Raw genomic sequence first — 24,153 nt, forward strand, 5'->3', positions numbered from 1 at the left:
CTCAGCCCTTAGAAGCCAATTTTGTGAGGGTCTTTCTGAAAGGTTGAAAGATGCCTTGGCAGTATACGATACCACTCAGTCCTTGGAGGCTGCCATGTCATTGGCCATACGTCTGAATAGACGCCTTCGGGATAGACGGGTGAGACCACCTTCTCCGGGGCCTTCTTGTCGGGGTTATGTACCTCTGCCGGGGGAGTGGTTTGGGAATGAACCAGTACTGGGGGAGGTGGAGGAACCCATGCAGTTGGGGGGTATCTCTGCATCATACATTTCCCCGGAGAATCGCAATAAAAAAGGCATATTTTTTTTAGTGGGAAAAAGGGACATTTTGTTGGGACCTGTCCTTCAATTCCTAAAAAAAAGGAGACTCGATTAACTCTTGGTAGTCTGGAGTTGGATAAACAAGGGGTGCACTTGTTGCCAACCTGCAGTTCCCGGTTTGTCCTGACAGCAGTGGTGGTGCTAGAGAACAAAACCGAGAAAATTTCTGTGTTTGTTGACAGTGGAGCCAAAGTCAGCATGGTCAATGCTGAGTTTGTGAAAACTCATGGTCTTGCTTGCTGTACTTTAGCTAAACCTATTTCCATCTTCGCCATCGACTCGGCGCCACTTGCACAGAAGGCATTTACTCAGATTGTACATAATGCAAAACTGAAGGTGGGGTCAGTTCATTGTGAAATAAGCCCTTGCTATGTCCTTGACAGTCTTCCCACACCTATTGTTTTGGGTATTCCTTGGCTTGTTAAACATAATCCATTGGTGGATTGGCAAACCGGGGAGATTACTGCCATGAGAACTGTTTAGATATTTCCCTTGCTATTGTCTCCACGGAAATATTTCCTGCTTTTCTGTCTGGTTTTGAGGACTTTTCTGAGAGGGGGTGTCCTCCTCATCGTGCATATGACTGTCCTATTAACCTGACCCCCGGAGCTAAACTACCGAAGTCCAGACTGTATAATCTTTCTGGCCCTGACAGACAAGCCATTAAGGATTTCATTGTGGAAAGTCTGGAGAAGGGACATATCAGACCCTCATCTTCGCCCGTGGCGGCAGGGTTCTTCTGTGTGAAGAAAAAAGATACCGGTCTATGTCCCTGTTTTGATTTCTGGGAATTAAATCAAATTACCACCCATGATCTATACCATCTTCCTCTGATTCCTGATTTGTTCAGCCAGGTTGTAGGAGCTAAGATATTCTCCAAGTTGGATTTAAGGGGAGCCTACAACCTGGTTAGAATCAGAGAAGGGGACGAATGAAAAACAGCGTTCAATACCCCTGAAGGGCATTTTGAGAGTCTGGTTATGCCTTTCGGTTTGACCAATGCACCTGCGGTATTCCAGCATTTCATAAATGATATTTTCCATCATTTGGTGGAGAGGTTTGTGGTGGTCTATCTGGACGATATTTTGGTTTACTCACCTGATTTTGAGACTCATCAGGGGCATGTTAAGCAGGTGCTCCAGATATTAAGGGATAATAAACTTTATGCAAACTGGAAAAATGTATTTTCGCTGTTCAGGAGGTGGAGTTTTTGGGGTACTTGTCATCTTCGAGTTTTCAGATGGATCCAGAGAAGATCCATGCAGTCCTTGATTGGGAACGTCCCGAGAACCTGAAGGCTCTACAACGTTTTCTGGGCTTTACTAATTTTTACCGGAAATTCATCCAAAATTACTCTGTAATTGTGAAACCCCTTACTGACATGACTAAGAAGGGGTCTGATTTTTCCAAATGGTCAGATGCCTCCCTCCAGACTTTTCCTTCCTTAAAGAATCATTTTGCCACTGCACCTATACTCAGTCAACCCGATGTTTCCCAACCCTTTATTGTGGAGGTTGATACGTCGGATGTTGGGGTTGGGGCTGTGTTGTCTCAGTGTTCATACCCTGGTAAATGGTGTCCATGCACCTTCTTTTCTAAAAAATTGTCTTCAGCTGAGAGAAATTATGACGTGGGTAATAGGGAACTTTTGGCGATCAAATTGGCGTTCGAAGAATGGCGACATTGGCTGGAGGGGGCTATCCATCCTATTACTGTTATTACTGACCATAAGAACTTGTTATATCTCCAGTCAGCTAAACGTCTCAACCTAAGGCAAGCTAGATGGTCCCTTTTTTACTAGGTTAAATTTTGTTGTCACTTTTCGTCCAGGGGTCAAAAATGTCTAGGCTGATGCTTTGTCCCGGAGCTTCCCTGGTGGTGGTGACCATGAGAACAATGCCCCGATATTACAGAAAGGGGTAGTCATTTCAGCACTGTATCCTGAACTGGAGGGTGAGGTGTTGGAGGCTCAGGGGGATGCCCCTGCCTTCTGCCCTTCAGGAAGGTTATTTGTACCATCTAATCTGCGCCGCAAAATAATGAAGGAACATCATAACTCTGTGCTTGCTGGGCATACAGGTGGTAAGGCAACCGCGGACCTCCTCTCTCGTAGTTTTTAGTGGCTGGGGTTGCACCGAGATGTGATTGAACACGTAGCTGCTTGTAATATTTGCACGCCTTCTAAAGTTTTGCATACCTGTCCGCCTGGTACTCTTCTTCCGCTACCTATCCCTAGTAGGCCATGGTCACACTTGTCCATGGATTTTATTACTGACCTACCGGTTTCTGCAGGCAAAATGGTGGTTTTGGTGGTAGTAGATAGGTTCAGTTAAATGGCTCACTTCGTCGCATTACCTGCACTTCCAAATGCCAAGACACTTGCTCAGGTGTTCATAAATGAGATCATGAAACTTCACGCGGGTTCCCTCCGATGTGGTGTCAGATCGGGGGACCCAGTTTGTTTCCAAGTTCTGGAAGGCATTCTGTTCTCGACTGGGGGTGCAGCTGTCCTTTTCCTCTGCCTTCCCTTCTCAGTCGAATGGACATACCGAGCGTGTCAATCAGAATTTGGAGACCTACCTCAGGTGTTTCGTCTCTGAAAATCAGGAGGATTGGGCATCCTACTTACCATTGGCAGAATTTACAATTAATAATCATCGTCAAGAATCCACTGGCAGGTCACCTTTCATTGGTGCATACGGTTATCACCCACAGTTTTGTACCTTTAGTGGGGAGGAGCTTCGGGAGTTCCAGAGGAGGAACGGTTTGCTTTGTCGCTCTCCTCGGTATGGCAGGGTGTTTTGAGTAATTTAAAGATCATGGGAGACAGGTATAAACGTATGGCTGACAGAAAATGCTTGCTGGGTCCGGACCTGAATGTGAATGACTTTGTGTGGTTGTCGATTGAAAGTACCTTCTTGGAAGCTGAGGCCTAGGTTTATTGGTCCCTATAAAATAATCGCCGTCATTAACCCAGTAGTGTTTTGTTTTGAACTTCCTCAGGCTCTTAAGGTCCACAACGTGTTCCACAGGTCCTTACTCAAGAAGTATGTGGAGCCTCTTGAGCCCTCACCTCTACCACCGCCCCCTGTAATGGTTGATGGTTATCTGGAGTTCCAGATTTCGAGGATTGTAGATTCTCGTCTTCAATGTCGTTCTCTACAATACTTGGTGCAGCGGAAGGGTTATGGTCCAGAGGAGAGGATGTGAGTTTCAGCATAAGAGGTGAACTCTCCCAGGTTTGTTCGTTCATTCCACGCCTCTTATCCTGAGAAACCCGGTCCTGAGTGTCCAGAGGCCACTCGTAGAAGAGGGGGTAGTGTTATGGGTGTGTCAGAAGTGACAGACAGTTGGTTGCAGAAAATCTCTACGTTTGGCATTGCAGACACCTTCTTAGATGCTGTCTCTCCAGAACCCAGCGGTTACCTTCCTCTGGCTAATTAACACCCTGCTGGGTGTATAAATACCTGCTGTCTGCTAGAGGGAGGTGCTGGCGATACTCACATTACCCTTTGTGAAGGCACTGAGCAAGTGCATTACTTCATCCTCTCTGGAGCTATGAGGACGGTTGTTCATATCTCTGAAGTCGACTAAAAGCTAAGCTATCTTTCCTTGTTTGTTCCTCCTTGTTGTCTTTAGTGGTTAGTAGGGTTCAACTAGCGTTCATCCCCCTCCCTTCTCTAGCCAGGGCCCTACGCCAGGGAAAGACAGGACAAGGTTCGAGTGCGGCAATTGGTGAAGAGCCAATACAGGGACGTTAGTGGAGACAGGGTGACGCTAGATCAACCCAGGAGGTCTCCACTCCCCTCTTTCCCTAGAGTCTGGGCTCCCTTTCCCTCTTCCCTTTGTATTGCACTAAGTCTTTCTCACACCTTGCGTGACAAATACGGTGGGAAAGTATACACGTTCTAATAAATAGAAGTGAGCACAAACAGATGTTATCATTTTTTTTTCAAATATCCCATTATTAGAAGTTCATCATCTCACAATTTAAGACATTAGTTTAGTTTTTGCCCATGGGCGAGGTGATCTGGAGCACCCTTCCTTTCGACGGTTTCGCCATCTATCTCTGCCCAGCCTCCCCTGTTTGGATTACTTAACAGAGTTGGCTTCACTTGAGCCATCTTTGCCTCTTTCAAAACCCCCCTGCACAAGTGGCAAATGTCATATTTTTGCGCAGAAAAGCCTTTTTTTTAGACATTTGTCAACTCCCTGTTCTGCACATTGTTTCAAAGGAGATAGCGCTGGCTCAAGTGAAGCCAGTGCAATGAGAGAGCAGAGATAGCTGGCAAAACTATTGGAGGGAGGTGGCTCCAGACAATGTGGCCCCGCCCACAGTGGTCTGAGTGCCTCATTTGCATATGAATGGACATTAAAAAAAAATTCTCTAGTAGATTATTAAAAGAATGTATGGCTCTTCTTAGTGCAAGGACCTGTGCTTATGTTGATAGAGATCTCAGAGATAACAGACTCCATTCCAAGACTATTTTATTATTTTTTTTACTATGGGCCTAAAACTAACAGACAGGTAGATGCTAACAGAGTCAACTACCTGCTTGTTGTACCCGGCACCGTCTCAGAGCAGTCACCGACCACTCCTGACGGTGATTCAGCTGCTCCACGTCAACAGAGCTGTTCTTCTTCTTATGAGTTGCTCTGTTGACGGGGTGTGACTGCCAAGGTAATGCTAATTGACAGCTGGCTCCCCGCAGTTATGCAGCAGGGAGCCAGCTGTCAATCAGCTGTCAATCAGCATGACATCAGCAGTCTCGCCCCATCAACACAGCAAAGCAGAAGAAAAACCGCCACTTTGTTGACATGACATTAGCGGAAGCTATGGAATTGCCGGCAGACTCCTACGTCCCCGCAGAGATTGACGTCTGGCACAACAAGCCGATAGTTAGCAACTACCTACCTATTAGTGCTTGGGCACATAGTAAAAAAAAAATGTTCTGGATAACCCGTTTAAGTACTTCAAAAAATCAGTTCCATCTCTGGTCACCTCCTTATAACTTTCACCATCATGCCCAATAACATTCCCCATATTTTCCGGCGTATCATCAGTTTATTTGCACAATAGGTTTATAGCCCAATAAGTCCCTCTCCTCTATTACTGCAGCCTGCAAGGCTTTAATAACCATATTTTGTTATATCGATGTATTTCTCTTTAACAGCTGTATGGAGGTTAACATTTCCTCCAGAGCACACTGACACGTCATAAGTGGCTGTAAACATAATAATACACGTTTATATCTATGCTTCCGCCTTGGGCTTTATTCTTATTGCAGTGGTGATTATCAGAAAATATTGCTGCAATTACTTTTACCGGACATACAAGCTAATTTGTTTCCTATTTAAGGAAAGAAATGCTTTTTTGAAACAACAAAATCCTTGTACAATGTTGTCATTGTAAGGAACCTTGTTGGTTAATTATAACTGTGGTGCCCAAGTCAGGATTTTTCAGATAGTAAAAAAATAAAACACTTGATGCTACATTATCTGAAACAGCACAGTGTCATCGATTAATCTATAAAATTAAGGAGTTGTCTCACCATGACAATTTCATTTCAGTGAGACGCCAGCCCGGCTGCAGACAATACATTCTCTGTACATGGATGTGCCAGGTCTGCCAGGGCAAGAGATGCTCCTTGTTAGCGGCTCTATGCTCCAACTCGTAAAAGGGAGGCCAAGCACGTGACCCCCACGCTATGATGCGCTTATGCCCTACTAAGGCCACGCCCCACTATCAGTATTCGGTCAGTATTCGGTCAGTATTTTTTCTCGGGAGTGGGAGCCAAAACCAGGAGTGGGTGATAAATGCAGAATTGGTGACTTGTTTCTATTATACCTTTTCTCTGATTGTTCCTCACCTGGTTTTGGCTCCCACTCCTGAGAAAATATACTGACCGAATACTGATAGTGGGGCCGTGGCCTAAGACGAAGAAAGGGGTAGCCTTCATGAAACGAAACAGATTTTGTAGCTTGTTTTATGCCCATCTCAGAAAGCTCTGGGTCATTAGTGACAGCCGGTCGGCTGCAGTGGTGACATGATGCAACAGTTCGCTGCCGCTAACCGCTGTGATGAAGTATTGATGAGCTACAGCCTATCAACGGCTACTGATTGCTGTGGCACATAGCCAGTGCAGCCAGTCAGTGGCTGCTGATCGGCTGCAGCTCATCAATATTCGGTTTGGATGCCATAGTCACGTGACACAACAATGTCTCGCATCCTGCCGAGAATAGCAGCATTGACATTGCTGTGGGAACTGAGTATTGGTTGTTTTAATTCTCTACGGGGATCTGAAGTGATTAAACAGGGATTGTCCGGTAATAAACAAGCCCCTTTAAAAAGTTTGTTTCACATTCTGTCTTCAGGAGCAATCACTCTCTGCTTCCTGCTTGCTGGGGGCGAGATGTTCGGACAGTTTGGATCAGCGGCATGAAATAGCAGGACCTATTTGCCATTTCATGCACTATTCTGGTCCATAAACCAGAGTAGGGTTTGCTGTGTTTTTCCCTCACACTGACCAGTGGTCCATATGAAAAATTGCTTGTGACTAGGGATAAGCGGACCCGAACTTGTAAGCACTTATACAAAGGTTATTATTGGTCAGTGTGCATCCATTGCGCACCAGGTACAGCATACTGATGTAACTACACTCTTCCGGACGCACTCCAAATTGGTTGTGATGTGATATTATGTGATCTTAAGCCGGTGTCATTACGGAACAAGGCATATCTCACCTTGAAGAAGCACACCAGACTATTTTAGAGATTCCTCTTTGAGTCCCTATGCCTGGCTACCCCAGTTGAAAAACTACAGAGGGTGGAGCGTTTTGGCATGGAGATCTGGTGTGCTGTAAATTACGCACACTTGTAGAAAGTGGATCACACCAGGAGATGTTAACCCCGTTCCTACAAAACAGATAGCAGGAACTCATAATGGGTTACTATTTGATCATGCAACCCATTGGTCCCGAGAAATACATGAAATTTACACATAAAATGAAAAAAATAATTTGAATGTTTTGGCACACAAGGTGCATAATAAATGGAATAAAGTTTACTAGAGTATTTCTGTAAAGTGCAGGTTTATAACAAAATGCCACTTCACCATATATGGTTATTCTTTTTTTTTAATAAAGCCTTTTGACTGCAGTCAGCCGACTTTGTAGTCGGTTTCATTAGAAACTCCCCTTGCAGTGGCTGTTGAATAGAAGTACATGGCTCCCCTGCCTCCTGCTTGCTACAGTGTCTGCTGAACAGGAATACATGGCTCCCCTGCCTCCTGCTTGCTACAGTGTCTGTTGAACAGGAATACATGGCTCCCCGGCCTCCTGCTTGCTACAGTGTCTGTTGAACAGGAATACATGGCTCCCCTGCCTCCTGCTTGCTACAGTGTCTGTTGAACAGGAATACATGGCTCCCCTGCCTCCTGCTTGCTACAGTGTCTGTTGAACAGGAATACATGGCTCCCCTGCCTCCTGCTTGCTACAGTGTCTGTTGAACAGGAATACATGGCTCCCCTGCCTCCTGCTTGCTACAGTGTCTGTTGAACAGGAATACATGGCTCCCCTGCCTCCTGCTTGCTACAGTGTCTGTTGAACAGGAATACATGGCTCTCCTGCCTCCTGCTTGCGTTGGTGCTTGCTGCACTCCTGATTGATTAACTGTTCAGATCAGCAGCTTTGTTGCACCACTTGCCTGAACTGTGAGTTCTCTGATGCTGCAAGCATCAGTGGCTTGGCCTCTGCAGCAGCGGAAGAGAAGAGTTGCACTGAACCTTGCCCAGAACAGCGCTTACAAACTCTCTAGCAAACAGCATGTAACTGTGGAGCTAGGGGACCGGCCAACGCTGATAGATTCTTGAGAACAAAGAGGTTTATACTATCAAGTAAATTTCACGGCTGCTTGTTTTTGCAATCACTTTGTAGTTTTACCACTCCCCTGCCTCCTGCTTGCTACAGTGTCTGTTGAACAGGAATACATGGCTCCCCGGCCTCCTGCTTGCTACAGTGTCTGTTGAACAGGAATACATGGCTCCCCTGCCTCCTGCTTGCTACAGTGTCTGTTGAACAGGAATACATGGCTCCCCTGCCTCCTGCTTGCTACAGTGTCTGTTGAACAGGAATACATGGCTCTCCTGCCTCCTGCTTGCGTTGGTGCTTGCTGCACTCCTGATTGATTAACTGTTCAGATCAGCAGCTTTGTTGCACCACTTGCCTGAACTGTGAGTTCTCTGATGCTGCAAGCATCAGTGGCTTGGCCTCTGCAGCAGCGGAAGAGAAGAGTTGCACTGAACCTTGCCCAGAACAGCGCTTACAAACTCTCTAGCAAACAGCATGTAACTGTGGAGCTAGGGGACCGGCCAACACTGATAGATTCTTGAGAACAAAGAGGTTTATACTATCAAGTAAATTTCACGGCTGCTTGTTTTTGCAATCACTTTGTAGTTTTACCACTCCCCTGCCTCCTGCTTGCTACAGTGTCTGTTGAACAGGAATACATGGCTCCCCGGCCTCCTGCTTGCTACAGTGTCTGTTGAACAGGAATACATGGCTCCCCTGCCTCCTGCTTGCTACAGTGTCTGTTGAACAGGAATACATGGCTCCCCTGCCTCCTGCTTGCTACAGTGTCTGTTGAACAGGAATACATGGCTCTCCTGCCTCCTGCTTGCGTTGGTGCTTGCTGCACTCCTGATTGATTAACTGTTCAGATCAGCAGCTTTGTTGCACCACTTGCCTGAACTGTGAGTTCTCTGATGCTGCAAGCATCAGTGGCTTGGCCTCTGCAGCAGCGGAAGAGAAGAGTTGCACTGAACCTTGCCCAGAACAGCGCTTACAAACTCTCTAGCAAAGAGCATGTAACTGTGGAGCTAGGGGACCGGCCAACGCTGATAGATTCTTGAGAACAAAGAGGTTTATACTATCAAGTAAATTTCACGGCTGCTTGTTTTTGCAATCACTTTGTAGTTTTACCAATTTAAGATGATGAGACAACCTCTTTAATTTAGAATACAACGATAAATGCAACTTTCACAGATACTGCAGTAACTGGGAAGAACCATCTGCACTACACCGGAGAAAAAAAGAAAAGCCTGCAGAGACATTACTGCCCTGACTGGTGAGAAGGCAATCAGCGAGGAGGCGGGAAGCGTATAGAATGTGCCGGAAAATGTAGAAGTCAGATCGGCATGAAAAAAAACAATACTAAAGTAAAAACACAAAAATATTATATAACTTTTTGTATAGCCTAAAAAAACCCCTATATAAGCGTAAAACTGAACCTTCACCTAAAAGATTGTTTAACATATTTTAACAGTTTTCTTTTTCACTTTTCATCTTGTGCTTTCAGATTACAGAAGCAGCAAGAAGCTACCCATGGATGAAGAAGGAGCCTTCTACACCTCCCTGACGTCCGATGAGCGCTACGAGTCTCAGCCAGACTCCAACTACTTCACCGGGATTCTTAAAAGGGGAGATGTTGGCACCAGCTTGGACGATGAGGAACAACTTAGCCTTGGTTCTCAGTCTCCTCAAGAAATGCCCGCTTTTCAGTCTCGAGGGTTGTTTAGTTCAGATTCAGGTATTGGGATGACACCAGCTGAAAGCAAAGATGTTATCAAAACATTGTCTGATCCCATGGAGGATGATAAATTAGAAGCGTACAAGTATATTGACATCAGCAGGTCCCCAGATAGCAACCCAAAGCATTCTCCAGAGGGTGATGAGAAAAAGCCAAGCCTTACGGGATATGATTTTTCTGATGCGGCTGCTTCAAAAACTCTGCAAAAAGACCAACATAGTGGCAAAGTAAGCGAAGATCTGTCGTTTGCACCTTATATGGAGGAACCTGGGAACAGTATGGGACTGTATAGTGACACGGGAACCAGAAATATTAAAACGTCTCCAGTAAAAATCACTCTTACTGAATCTTCTATTGATAATGACTTTAATGAAAGCAGTGAGGATCTGTCTGATGTGGGTTTAAAGCCAAGTTCTGATATAGTCCCAACTGTTATGGTGTCTGAACCAGAAGATGACAGTCCAGAGTCACTTACACCGCCATCCATAGAAACAGGTAAGCCCATGATAACCCTATATACTAAAGCTAAAAAATACCTAATCAAGTGTACCTGTCACTTCAGGTGACTTTTCAGAACAAGATGTGTTTACATGAGGAATAACACAATTGATGGCCAATATATGACTTGAATGTTGCATTTTTCTACAGTTTTCCCCTCTGTGTGCTCTATCTATAATTTTCAGTTGCCTCTGAGCTAGTAGGTGGCTTCCAGCTCCCCTGATGTTTCACATACACAGCACACATAGACATGAGGGATTCGGCTCTCCTTTCCCACTGTAGTACAGATTCAGGAGCAGCAGCAGTATAGAGGACATTATACAGCAGTACTTAGCAGTATAGCTGTGTATCCAGTTGTAAGGGATTAAGGTGAGATAAAACACTTACTAGAAAAAAGTAAGTTATAAAGTTTCTTCTATTCACTTGTACTATTGATTGTTGAAACAACATTGACCATTAATGCATACAGTTCTATTAGTTACAAGACCTCCTGTCACAATATAGGAACTTAAAGGGAACCTGTCACTTCAGATAACGCTAATAATCTGCAGGTATGGGGTACTGTGAGCGGTGACTGTAGCCGTGCATGGCTGAAAGTCGGCGGCTCCTGGGACTGCAGCCGGGCACCTTTCTAATGCTATTAACTTGCAGATTAACCCTATATCTGCAGGTCAATTGCATTATCCGACGTGACAGGTTCCCTTTAATGTCTGATTTAATGGTATTTATTATTTGACACATAATGGCGGTGGGCTATTATGTAACCATTACCTTAGAAATGTCCACAAATGTCCAAAAATATAGAGCAGGCAAAGGGGCGGCAGACAAACTCCTGGACTCGGTTCACAGCACACACAGATCGATGGTATCAAACCTAGCCAAGTTCCTTTCAATTAACTATATTGGGAGCTGCAAGCTGTGGCAGACAATAAAATATTGTGCAGCCTCTGTTCTCAGTGTCCTTGGCAAACACCGCAGTGCAACGTATTGGTTAGAATTGGAAAGGTACGGTCAACAGATATCAAGGTAATTCTTTTTTTTTTTTTGCTCTGTAGGGTAATGGAAAAATGTGGCCTTTAGTAGAAATGTCATATAAAATGTTCTTACTGTGTTAAAGGGGTTGTCCAGGAAAAAAGGCATGGCTGCTTCTATGGGTCTGAGCTACCATGACAGATGTAACCAGGCTCGGACTGGCCCACTGGAGAACAGGAGAATTCTCCGGTAGGCCGCCCCTGTGAAGGCGCGTTGATGAGTAGTGCTATTACACTTGATTCACAGTTTGCAGAAAAAAAGGTATAATCTAATCATTTATTAAACAAGCTGGCTAAATTAATATTACATAGAAGCAAAAGTAAATTTGTGTACTAGGGTCAGATTATTTTTCTAATCCTGGAAAACCCCTCTAAAAGGGCTCTCTTCTAGGGTAGTAGTGGTTGTGCTGAGTTTTCGCACCCTCAGGTATAGGGCCAATCTGAAGATATAGGGCACATTTACTGATCCTTTCCAAACTTAAAGTGAAAATAAGTTATCACCTGTCCATAGGAAAGGGAACAACTTATAATTTAGTGGGGTTAAGACTGCCGGGACCCGCACCAATCGGCAGAAGAGGGTACTTATTCCCATTTAGAAAGGGCATGTCCAACCGGTGCTCTATTCATTCCCTATGGGTCTGCTGAGCGTTGCACACCACTTTTTCCACCAGCACCATAGAGAATGCATGGAACGGCAGGAGCGCTCCATCCTAATGTGAATGGAAATGCCCTGCCCTGCAGATCGGTACGGATCCTGTGACTAGGTGATAGTATTTCTTCACTGGAGATGTCCTTTAAGAGGCCCATACAACTTAACTGTTATTGACCAAAGTTGTACCTCACTCCCCAATACACATAAATGCTTTATCAAGCTTTTATGTATTTCCAATCAGTAGAGAGGGGAGAATGCCGCTACCAGACACCTCTGATGGCTGCTGCCTCCCCAGAGAATAAAAGGAGAAGGTCTTTGCTTTTAACCTGTCAGATCCTTAGCTCTTCTGACAGATAATGTGAGAATCCAGAGACCCCCATACTCATTGGATGGTCATCCAGTTCCATGTAGGCTCGACCAACTTGAATCTAATGTGTATTGGTCCCTTCAGACTTAGACTTTAGACACTTTTTCCTAACTGTACACCACCTGATAGGCTCTTTTTGTACAATTTTTTTTGCACCTAAATTTTTTAGCAAACATTGTTGCATTTTTATTTATTTTTTTAAAAAGCCACAAAAAGTATCTAAAACACAAACAATATCTAAATGTATATTCAACATAATGTGCTAAATCATACATTATGGTAAATATACTGCAGAGGGCAATAAAGGAAATCTGTCAGCAGGTGTTTGCTATTTAATCTGAGAGCAACAGATACCCTGATTTCGGAGATGTGTGACTTGATCAGCAGCTTGCTGTAGTTTCAATACAATCAGTGTTTTATCAGCAGGAGATTATCACTACAGGACTAGGTGTCATGTGCAGAGCAGTCCAGATAATCTGTGTAACCCCGCCCACATCACTAATTGGTAGCTTGCTGACAGTGTACACAGGAAGCTGCCAATCAGGGGTGTGGGTGGGGTTATACACAGCTCAGCGTTCTGACTACTGCAGAGAAAACAGTGATTTTATCAAAACTGCAGCAAGCAGCCCAGTAAGTGATACAATGCTGGAATCAGGGTCTCTGCTCCTACGTCATGCTGCTCTCAGATTCCATTATACTTTCTAGCTACTCTCCCATGACGATAAGCCTGAAAGGGGACTATCCTGATTTAAAGAGAAAAAAAAAGGGTTGGTGAAAAAAAACTAGAAATTGATTGAAGTTCTAGTGATAATTTTCCAAAGCATTGATCACTATGTAAACTTCGATGCAGATTACGGTTAATTGGATCTTTCCGTGGACGGTATTAGACACATGACTGCATATAACAAAGCCTTTCCGGTCTGCAGGTTTTGCAATTTTTAAATGGCTCTTATTGAATAATTTATGGAAAAACTCACTACATATTGCAGCAATGATGCCGTCAACACGAGCAGCGCTCTGTCAATGCTGACAGCGGCATACGTGTACAAAATGATAAAAACGGCGATCCAATTGTTCAGTAACGAAATCACTATAAACTAATACAGGCCAGCACATAGATCAATATAATCACCAGACGCTAATGAAGCTGTCACATATAGCACAGAACACCCACTGCCGAATGAAAGAGGATCGGTAATAACATATGCAAAAATACATCGATGTGCTGCAGAATCTGCCAATAATGCTAATGTGAATAAATACAACCGTATAAATTATAATGGGGTTTTATGTCTGCCTTAAAGGGAACCTTTCATCAGCCTGTCAGTTAGTATTTGCTTTATTACTTAGTACATTTTGCTCTATGTAAATACTGACCAACCTAGAGAGAGAAATTTAATACATATCATTCTGACCACTAGATGGAGCTGAGGAGCTAACTGTATACTGTGTTATCATTGAGCTCAATGTATAAACAGTATGCAGTAACCTCCTCAGCTCCCCCTAGAGGTGGTTGTAGGAGTCAACAATTTATTATTTAATTCTATAGCTATGCAGGGAATTTGAACTCTATATAAGAACAACAAAGCTTTGACAGATGATTGAATATCTATTGGACACTTGGCTTTAGTATATGTCATGTAACAGATTAAAACTTTGTTTTCTTAGTTATGCTACCAGTTAGGTCGAAAACATAGGTTTGCTATCTAGCTGTAATACTGGTTTTGGGGCAAAGAAGTCAAAAGTGCTGATAGATTCCCTTTAAAAAAAGGCAGATTTAATAGCCTGCACTTTTAAACGGCATCTGTCAGCAGGTTTTTTTCTATTTATTCTGAGAGCAGCATAATGTAGGGGCAGAGAGCCTGATTCCAGGGTTGAGTCACTTATTAGGCTGTGTGCTGTAGTTTCAATACAATCAGAGTTTTGTCAGCAGGAGATTATCACTGCAGGACTAGGTGTCACGTACCAGACAGTCCAGCTAATCTGTGTAACCCCGCCCTCCACCCCTGATTGGCAAATTGATAATAACGTACACTGTACACAGGAAGCTGCCAATCAGTGGTGTGGGCGGGGTTATATAAAGCTCAGCATTCTGAGCTCTGCTAGATCTGCAGCAGAGAAAACAGGGATTTTATCAAAACTGCAAAAAGCAGCCCAGTAAGTGACACATTGCTGGAATCAGGGTCTCTATACTTACAACATGCTGCTCTTGGATTCCATAGCAAAAGCTGCTGGAAGATTCCCTTTAAAAGAAAATACTACCTTCAGTCAATAATAACATCATAAAAATATGGATTATTATAATTGATATTATTTGTATAGAAATGGCAGTGGAAGGTGACCCTCCTTGTAAGTCATCAGATCCTCTGTCACTTCCATGGCCTTAATAATGGGCTCTTTAGATCTAAGGCTTTTAAGGATACCTTATAGTTTTAGTTTTTACTTTGAATACATGTGTATTTTTTGGGCTAAAAACCATTTTATTCAATGGAGTTTCTCTTTGTATCATTGTATGTAGCAGGCTGTAGAATATGTACAGTATATAGTAAATCTGTTAGTGCGCTCGTTCTGTAACTCCCTTCTCCCTGATCAGGAGATAAGCGTTACAGACTAACTAACCAATAGCTTTAGATAACTCATTCTGCAGTATGTTATGTACTGTGATACATAGAGGCTACAGAAGACAAATAAGCATTACTAACTGGAAAATGTAATTAAGCCAAAAATAACATGCATTTGAGTAAAAAAAAAAAATGACCCCAAATTCCTTAAAAATGGTGGTCTGGACTGAAATGAAAATTCTGCAGTCCACACTGTCACAATTCAGCAGTGCCTGCAGACTTTTAATTTCAGACAGTAATAATTTGCCCTTTGATCTAAGGCCACCATGCATGACAGAAGTTTTGCATTAGCATTTGTAAGCCAAAACCAGGATTGGAACCTACTAAAGAGAGAAAAATCTATAATGCAAACAGTTGGTTGTCTTCCATGTTTTAGATCTATTTCTGGTTTTGGCTCACTGATGAAAAAATGACTAAATACTGACTAAGGCTATGTGCACATAAAGTTTTTTCTAGGTGTTTTTGGAGCAGAAACTGAGCGAAAACTCTAAATAATCCACAAAAGCTCAGCTTCTCAAAAACTCTGAATTTCTGCTCCAAAAATTAAACAAAAAGACTCAGTGTGCACATACAGTAAAATTTCAAAGCACACTTTTTTTTAGAAAGTTTATATCTAAAAGTATTTAGACTATGAAAAGGTCTGTCAAAGGGGTTTTCAACCATTTTTCAAAAGCGTCTAGAGCATACATGTCAAACTCTAGCTGGCTGGCCAAATCTGGCCCGCAGGGTGGTTTTTTTTTGTTCTGCAATTCCAGAACCACCACCCCTATGTGGGGCCCATTATTCTGTATGGAGGACTATGTGGGGCCCATTATTCTGTATGGAGGACTATTTGCGGCCCAATATTCTGTATGGAGTACTATTTGGGGCCCAATATTCTGTACGGAGGACTATGTGGGGCTCATTATTCTGTATGGAGGACTATGTGGGGCCATTCTACTGTATGGAGGACTATGTGGGGCCCATTATACTGTATACAGGACTATGTGGGACCCATTATTCTGTATGGAGGACTATGTGGGACCCATTATAATGTATAGAGGACTATGTGGGGCCATTATTCTGTATGGAGGACTATGTGAGATCCCTTATTCTGTATGGAGCACTATGTGGGGCCCATTATTCTGTATGGAGGACTATGTGGGGCTATTATTCTGTATGGAGGACTATTTGGGGCCCAATATTCTGTATGGAGGACTATTTGGGGCCCAATATTCTGTATGGAGGACTATGTGGGGCTCATTATTCTGTATGGAGGACTATGTGGGGCCCATTATTCTGTATGGAGGACTATGTGGGACCCATTATTCTGTATGGAGGACTATGTGGGGCCCATTATACTGTATGGAGGACTATGTGGGGCCATTCTACTGTATGGAGGACTATGTGGGGCCCATTATTCTGTATGGAGGACTATGTGGGGCTCATTATTCTGTATGGAGGACTATGTGGGGCCCATTATTCTGTATGGAGGACTATGTGGGGCCCATTATACTGTATGGAGGACTATGTGGGGCTCATTATTCTGTATGGAGGACTATGTGGGGCTCATTATTCTGTATGGAGGACTATGTGGGGCTCATTATACTGTATGGAGGACTATGTGGGGCTCATTATTCTGTATGGAGGACTATGTGGGGCCCATTATTCTGTATGGAGGACTATGTGGGGCCCATTATACTGTATGGAGGACTATGTGGGGCTCATTATTCTGTATGGAGGACTATGTGGGGCCCATTATTCTGTATGGAGGACTATGTGGGGCCCATTATACTGTATGGAGGACTATGTGGGGCTCATTATTCTGTATGGAGGACTATGTGGGGCTCATTATTCTGTATGGAGGACTATGTGGGGCTCATTATTCTGTATGGAGGACTATGTGGGGCCCATTATACTGTATGGAGGACTATGTGGGGCTCATTATTCTGTATGGAGGACTATGTGGGGCTCATTATACTGTATGGAGGACTATGTGGGGCTCATTATTCTGTATGGAGGACTATGTGGGGCTCATTATTCTGTATGGAGGACTATGTGGGGCTCATTATTCTGTATGGAGGACTATGTGGGGCCCATTATTCTGTATGGAGGACTATGTGGGGCCCATTATACTGTATGGAGGACTATGTGGGGCCATTCTACTGTATGGAGGACTATGTGGGGCCCATTATTCTATGTACAGGACTATGTGGGACCCATTATTCTGTATGGAGGACTATGTGGGACCCATTGTACTGTATGGAGGACTATCTGGGGCCATTATTCTGTATGGAGGACTATGCTGGGATCATTATTCTGTATACAGGACTATGTGGGACCCATTATTCTGTATGGAGGACTATGTGGGACCCATTATTCTGTATGGAGGACTATGTGGGGCCCATTATTCTGTATGGAGGACTATGTGGGGCCCATTATACTGTATGGAGGACTATGTGGGGCCCATTATTCTGTATAGATGACTATGTGGGGCCCATTATTCTATATAGAGGACTATGTGGGGCCCATTATTCTGTATTGAGGACTATGTGGGTCTATTATTCTGTATAGATGACTATGTGGGACCCATTATTCTGTATGGAGGACTATGTGGGGCCCATTATTCTGTATGGAGCACTATGTGGGGCCCATTATTCTGTATGGAGGACTATGTGGGGCCCATTATTCTGTATGGAGGACTATGTGGGGCCCATTATTCTGTATGGAGGACTATGTGGGGCCCATTATACTGTATGGAGGACTATGTGGGGCCCATTATTCTGTATGGTGGACTATGTGGAGCCCATTATTCTGTATGGTGGACTATGTGGAGCCCATTATTCTGTATGGTGGACTATGTGGAGACCATTATTCTGTATGGTGGACTATGTGGAGCCCATTATTCTGTATGGAGGACTATATGGGGCCCATTATACTGTATGGAGGACTATGTGGGGCCCATTATACTGTATACTTTTTGGCCTGCGACTTTGTCCAAGGTTTTCCTTTTGGCCCTCTGAGTGTATGAATTTGACATCCCTGGTCTAGAGGTAGGAAATTTGTAAAATTAAAGAAGTGTTACTTACACCTCCGCACCACTGTCGCTCCAGCACCACTGCTCCCGTGATTTCCTTCAGGACAGAAAGTGATGAGTTCCTGTCCATTGAAGTCACCTGATGGCTGAAGCTACAGGTGAATGATGGATGGGACGTCATCACTTTGAGAGCGACATCGATAAAGTGACAAGGGTATCGGAGAGGTAAGCAATACATTTTTCGATATTTCATAAAAATAAACTTTTCAAAAAGATGAAAAACCCCTTTAGTTTTTTTAAAGACGCAATATGAACCCATACAGGTTATTTATTATAAGATGGTCAGTGGAATCTTGGAAAACAGAGGGTAAAAGGAAGGATGTTTTATTTGCATAGTTTTAAACCCATCTAATAAAATAGTATTTCTGGCTTTGTGATAGAAGTCTCCAAAGAATTGTTCTTCTCACAATGTTTTTTTTTTTTTTTAATTTCTGTTATCGTTTGCATCCAGATGGATATACAGGACCATCTGGCTCGGAGAAACAGAGTAAATTCAGAATATCTGAAGATGAACTGATCAGCGCCATGAGAGCAAAGGATTCAACAAAAGGCTTTCCTTATGAAGCAGCTGAAGAGCAGAAACCTCATAGTGTTTACTCCGAAAAACAAGATTATAAAAGCAAGCCTGTGCTAGCAGCTGTTCCGTCTTCGCTAGATAACGAAGCTTCGAGCACTGAATCTGGTGACTCTGAAATAGAGCTTGTTTCTGAAGACCAGCTGGCAGGAGAAGAGGCCATGCAGTCTGCTTACATGACGTTCAGTCACATTGGTGGCCCCCCACCATCACCTGCCTCCCCATCCATACAATACAGCATACTCCGTGAGGAACGTGAAGCCGAACTGGACAGCGAGCTCATTATTGAGTCATGTGATGGTTCCTCGGCTTCTGAAGAGAGTCCAAAGAGAGACCAAGACTCGCCAATGATGAAACCAATAATGGACATTATCGAAGAAGAAAACGGTTCAAGAACTGAAAGTTTTGATGCCTCGGACTTCGACTCTTACAGCTCTACAGAAAGAAAGCTTAATATGGAGAACCTGGCAGAATCAGCTGCTTATATGAAAAGCTCCTATGCTGAAGGAAGATCAGATTTGTTGATGATCAAAAAAGATGAAGGACTGCACCAGAGAAAGTCGTCAGAACCGACCGTTTACCAAAGTAGAGTCTTTGCAAAAGCAAGCACAGGGTCAACCAGTCCGGGGACATTGCTGAGTAAGAAGAAAGGTAAGTTGTCATTTTTTACCTTTCCCTAAGATTAATAGCATTCATGATGGGTATAACGACTGGGTCACCACATGTATATTTCATGTAGTACTGTTGAGCCTCGACACTTAAATGAAGTTTATAACTATTTTTGATCCTAAAAAACTGCTGACAGCTCTCCTGCAAAGGTATCAAAACATTATTTTGGGCAGTGATGGATACTACAGGGTGTGAAGGTCCAAGGCCACCATCGGGGCAAAGAGGGTCTCATCCCTCCCTCTGTGCCTCCTCTTCAGTGACAATTTAGGTTCTCATGGCTCTCTGAGTTAATGCTGTTGTTACATCCATGCCTGTGCTCACTCCTTCTGCTTCTGTCGCTGGGCGGTGCCGTATCTTTGTAATGGGCAAAGTTGGGTGACAGAGCAGCAGTTTGGGTTAATATTGTGGGACAAAGGGTGCAGTTAAACAGCCGTATAAATCGGACCAAGATCAGAACGCAGTGCATAGACTGGCCAGCGACTCTCCCGACCCGAGCGTGACGGCTTCATGTATTTCTATGCAGCTGTCACGCTTGGGTCAGGAGAGCCGCTGGCCCGTCCGAACACTGCGTTCTGATCTCAGTCCGATTTATAAGACCATTTGACTGCACCCTAGTGGTGCCATCCAGGCAGGGAGCTTGGGGGTTAACTCCTGAACTTGGTCATCTAATTAACTAACTTTTGTTAGCCTTTGGTGAGGCTGACACTGTTTAACCCCTGGCTTCCAATCTCCAGTTGCCAGATATATGTTGTCTTATTCTGGTTAACTCTTGTGTTTCTGCTACTTCCCAGCGCTAGTTTGATTCCTGTTTATATTGACTGTCCTGTTTTGACTACTCTGCTGCCTATTCTGTTATAGTGAAGGAAATAAGTATTTGATCCCTTGCTGTTTTTGTAAGTTTGCCCACTGACAAAGACATGAACAGTCTATAATTTTAAGGGTAGGTTAATTTTAACATTGAGAGATAGAATATCCCAAAAAAATCCAGAAAATCACATTGTATAAATTAGATAAATTTATTTGCATTTTGCAGTGAGAAATAAGTATTTGATCCCTCTGGCAAACAACACTTAATACTTGGTGGCAAAACCCTTGTTGGCAAGCACAGCAGTCAGATGTTTTTTGTAGTTGATGATGAGGTTTGCGCACATGTCAGGAGGAATTTTGGTCCACTCCTCTTTGCAGATCATCTCTAAATCATTCAGATTTTGAGGCTGTCGCTTGGCAACTCAGAGCTTCAACTCCCTCCATAAGTTTTCTATGGGATTAAGGTCTGGAGACTGGCTAGGCCACTCCATGACCTTACTGTCCTTCTTTTTGAGCCACTCCTTTGTTGGCTTGGCTGTATGTTTTGGGTCATTGTCTTGCTGGAAGACCCAGCCACGACCCATCTTCAATGGGAAGGAGGTTGACATGACCCCATCCATCTTCTCTTCAGTACAGTGCAGTCGTCATGTCCCCTTTGCAGAAAAGCACCCCCAAAGTATAATGCTTCCCCCACCATGCTTCACGGTTGTGATGATGTTCTTAGGGTTGTACTCATCCTTCTTCTTCCTCCAAACACGGCGAGTTGAGTTAATGCCAAAGAGCTCAATTTTTGTCTCATCTGACCACAGCACCTTCTCCCAATAACTCACAGAATCATCCAGGTGTTCATTGGTAAACTTCAGACGGGCCTGCACATGTGCCTTCTTGAACAGGGAGACCTTGCAGGCACTGCTGGATTTTGAACCTTTAAGGCGTAATGTGTTATCAATGGTTTTCTTGGTGACTGTGGTCCCAGCTGCCTTGAGATCATTAACAAGTTCCCCCTGTGTAGTTTTAGGCTGATCTCTCACCTTCCTCATAATCAAGGATACCCCATGAGGTGAGATTTTGCATGGTGCCCCAGATCTATGGCGATTGACAGTCATTTTGTATTTCTTCCATTTTCTTACTATTGCACCAACAGTTATCTCCTTCTCACCCAGCGTCTTACTTATGGTTTTGTAGCCCATTCCAGCTTTGTGCAGGTCTATGATCTTGTCCCTGACATCCTTAGAAAGTTCTTTGGTCTGGCCCATGTTGTAGAGGTTAGAGTCTGACTGATTAATTGAGTCTGTGGACACGAGTCTTTTATACAGGTGACTATGTAAGACAGCTGTCTTTAATGCAGGTAACCAGTTGATTAGGAGCGTCTAACTGGTCTGTAGGAGCCAGAACTCATAATGAGTTGTAGGGGATCAAATACTTATTTCTCACTGCAAAATGCAAAAAAAAATATCTAATTTATACAATGTGATTTTCTTGATTTTTTTTTTGATATTCTATCTCTCAATGTTAAAATTAACCTACCCTTAAAATTATAGACTGTTCACGTCTTTGTCAGTGGGCAAACTTACAAAAACAGCAAGGGATCAAATACTTATTTCCTTCACTGTACATTTCTGATCTTCTAGTATTGACTTGGCTTTCTGACAATCGACCGACCAGCAGCCACTTCATGGATCCAACCTAGAGGCCCCTCTGTAAGTCCAAATCCCTATGTAGGGGTTAAAGCCAGGGAAACCCCTGGGATCTGCTAGATGGAGTGGCTGTCACAAAGCCTGTCCACATAAACCCTATTAAGGGGATTTCCACGCACAAAGTACCTTGACAGATGCTCTGAGATTGGACAAATCGACCATAAGCGGGTAAGACACAAGATATAGTAAATGAGCAGAAAAAGGAAAAGTCCCTGTACTATTGACTAATACAGAATGGCATACCATTGTGTCATGAGATGACCCTAGTAGCCTTCTAGTTGGACTCTATGGCCACTGCTCAAGAGCAGAGGGGTCAGCTGAGGATGGCTTAATGCAGAAAGCCAAGAGCTGATCACCGATTTCATTCAGCACATGCCAATTAAAACTTTTATTTTTTCTTTTATGCTTTTGCTACAGCTTTGCCCAAGTGTATGTTTTATCAGATCTACACGTCACCTTCCTAGAGCTGAGAGCAATTTTTCGAGGTCAAAACTGCTGACGGATTTCCCTTTAAGAAACCTATAAACATTAGGTCAGTGATTAGCAGTCAGGATTCCTTGTAGTGTGGTCAGGGCGTCAGAAAAGATGTTCCAGAATTTGGTATTTCATGGAAAATACACGTAATTACTTTATCAAGGGAACGAGTAGGTTCTTTTTAAAGGGGTTTTCCATTTAAAAAAACTCTGGTCCCCAGGCTCAGTTTGTTAAACAAATAAACTACCCTCAATCAACCTCCCCTGGTCCGGCGCTGAATTTCAGCCACTGCTCCAGGTGTCTGTTATTGTCTGCAGCACTGATGTCACTTAAACAACACTGCAGCCAATCACTGAGTTCTGCAGCTCATGTTGTATACACGGGCAGAACCGCCAAACTTATTTGGCTGCAGCTCCAGCAACCAGACATAAACATTGCAGATAACAACAGACAACACCAGAAGCAGCGGCAGAGAGAGAGTGGAACCAGAGATCGGTGAGTAAAGCACAGTTTGATTTTTGAAACACAACTCTCCAGAAAATGGACAATCCCTTTAAATGATCACTTAGGAGTTTATTCTAGAAGTGAAAATGTTAGAAATAACAACTGCAATCACTGAACTTATTATCATTAGTGATGAGCGAGCATGCTCGCTACTGCTCGGTGCTCGCCCGAGCATCTCACTGCTCGAGATGCTCGGCGCTCGCTGAGTATTTCCGGGTTGCTCGGGCGGGAACTCGGGTCCCCTCCCTGCATGCTTGGCGCTCTTTAGAGAGCCAATGAACATGCAGGGATTGCCTGCCATGCACTGTAATGCCGTAGCCATGTTGGTTGTGGCATTACAGTGATTGGCTGTCCGCACAGCTTCATCAGGTGTATATCAGACCTGGCGCCGCCATGCTCATCATAGTCACTCCGGATCAGACAGTGTAGGGAGAGGTGCTGCTGAGCTAGGGAGAGATTTGATAGTGTATTAGGTAGTGTAGGGAGAAAAAACGTACATTACACATATCCATCTAAACAAACAGTCCTTCTGAGGACTAATCCATCTGCAGAGATATCAGGCAGGCAGGGTGTATAGGCAGAAAATACTGCCATTTCTGGCCTCCATTAAAAATTTCTTTCAGTGTGTCAGTGAAGCAATTCACCGCAGTTTGCTGTTCAAACTACTTACCTACAGGCCAGGTATTTAAAACTCTGTTTTCTCCATCACACGGATCACATATAAGTTCGCTCCAAACTCATTTGTAGTGAGCATGGAAGATACTGTCCTCCATTTAAAATGGGCAAGGCACGTGGCAAGGATGGGGAACTGGACGTGATGGTAATGGTGCATGCAGAGGCCGAGTACAAGGCTGTGGGCAAGCCAAAATTGTGCCACAACAAACAACCACATCTTCTCGCCTGACCTTCCTGTCCCAATTTCTAGGGGACCGCAGCACACCACTATTGAACCCAGAGCAGTATCAAAAGGTTGTTGGTTGGATGGCGGATAATGCTTCCAGTCACTTAGCCGCCACCACCACTACCCTGTCTTCCACACGGTAAAGTCTCAGTAGCCGTGAGTCTGGACCGCATATTCCTCACCCTGATCCTCCTTCCTCCCACCATGCCGAGTATCCAGAGACAACTGATCCCACACTTGGACACTGTGAAGAGCTGTTCACTTTTCCATTTATAGATTCGGTCCTCTCGCCCGGTCCACTTGAAGAGGGGCAAGAGGAGATCGCGTGTAGCGATGCCCAAATATTTGAGCAGCCACGGTCACACGAAGACGACGG

The 24,153-nt window shown here is 43.9% G+C and overlaps 1 protein-coding gene across 1 annotated transcript in view; it reads left to right on the forward strand.

Annotated features, from left to right (window-relative positions):
• RTN1 (reticulon 1) overlaps nt 1-24,153 on the forward strand; it is a 268,041-nt gene that overhangs the window by 136,912 nt on the left and 106,976 nt on the right. Inside the window, exons 2-3 of the mRNA XM_073638741.1 lie at nt 9,676-10,401; nt 18,603-19,376. Of these exons, the coding sequence (XP_073494842.1) occupies nt 9,676-10,401; nt 18,603-19,376 (1,500 nt within the window). The remainder of the gene's footprint in view (nt 1-9,675; nt 10,402-18,602; nt 19,377-24,153) is intronic.

Source organism: Phyllobates terribilis, unplaced genomic scaffold, assembly GCF_046119375.1.
Source record: "Phyllobates terribilis strain yellow unplaced genomic scaffold, ASM4611937v1 Scaffold_7__3_contigs__length_470593459, whole genome shotgun sequence".
Lineage (NCBI taxonomy): Eukaryota > Metazoa > Chordata > Amphibia > Anura > Dendrobatidae > Phyllobates > Phyllobates terribilis.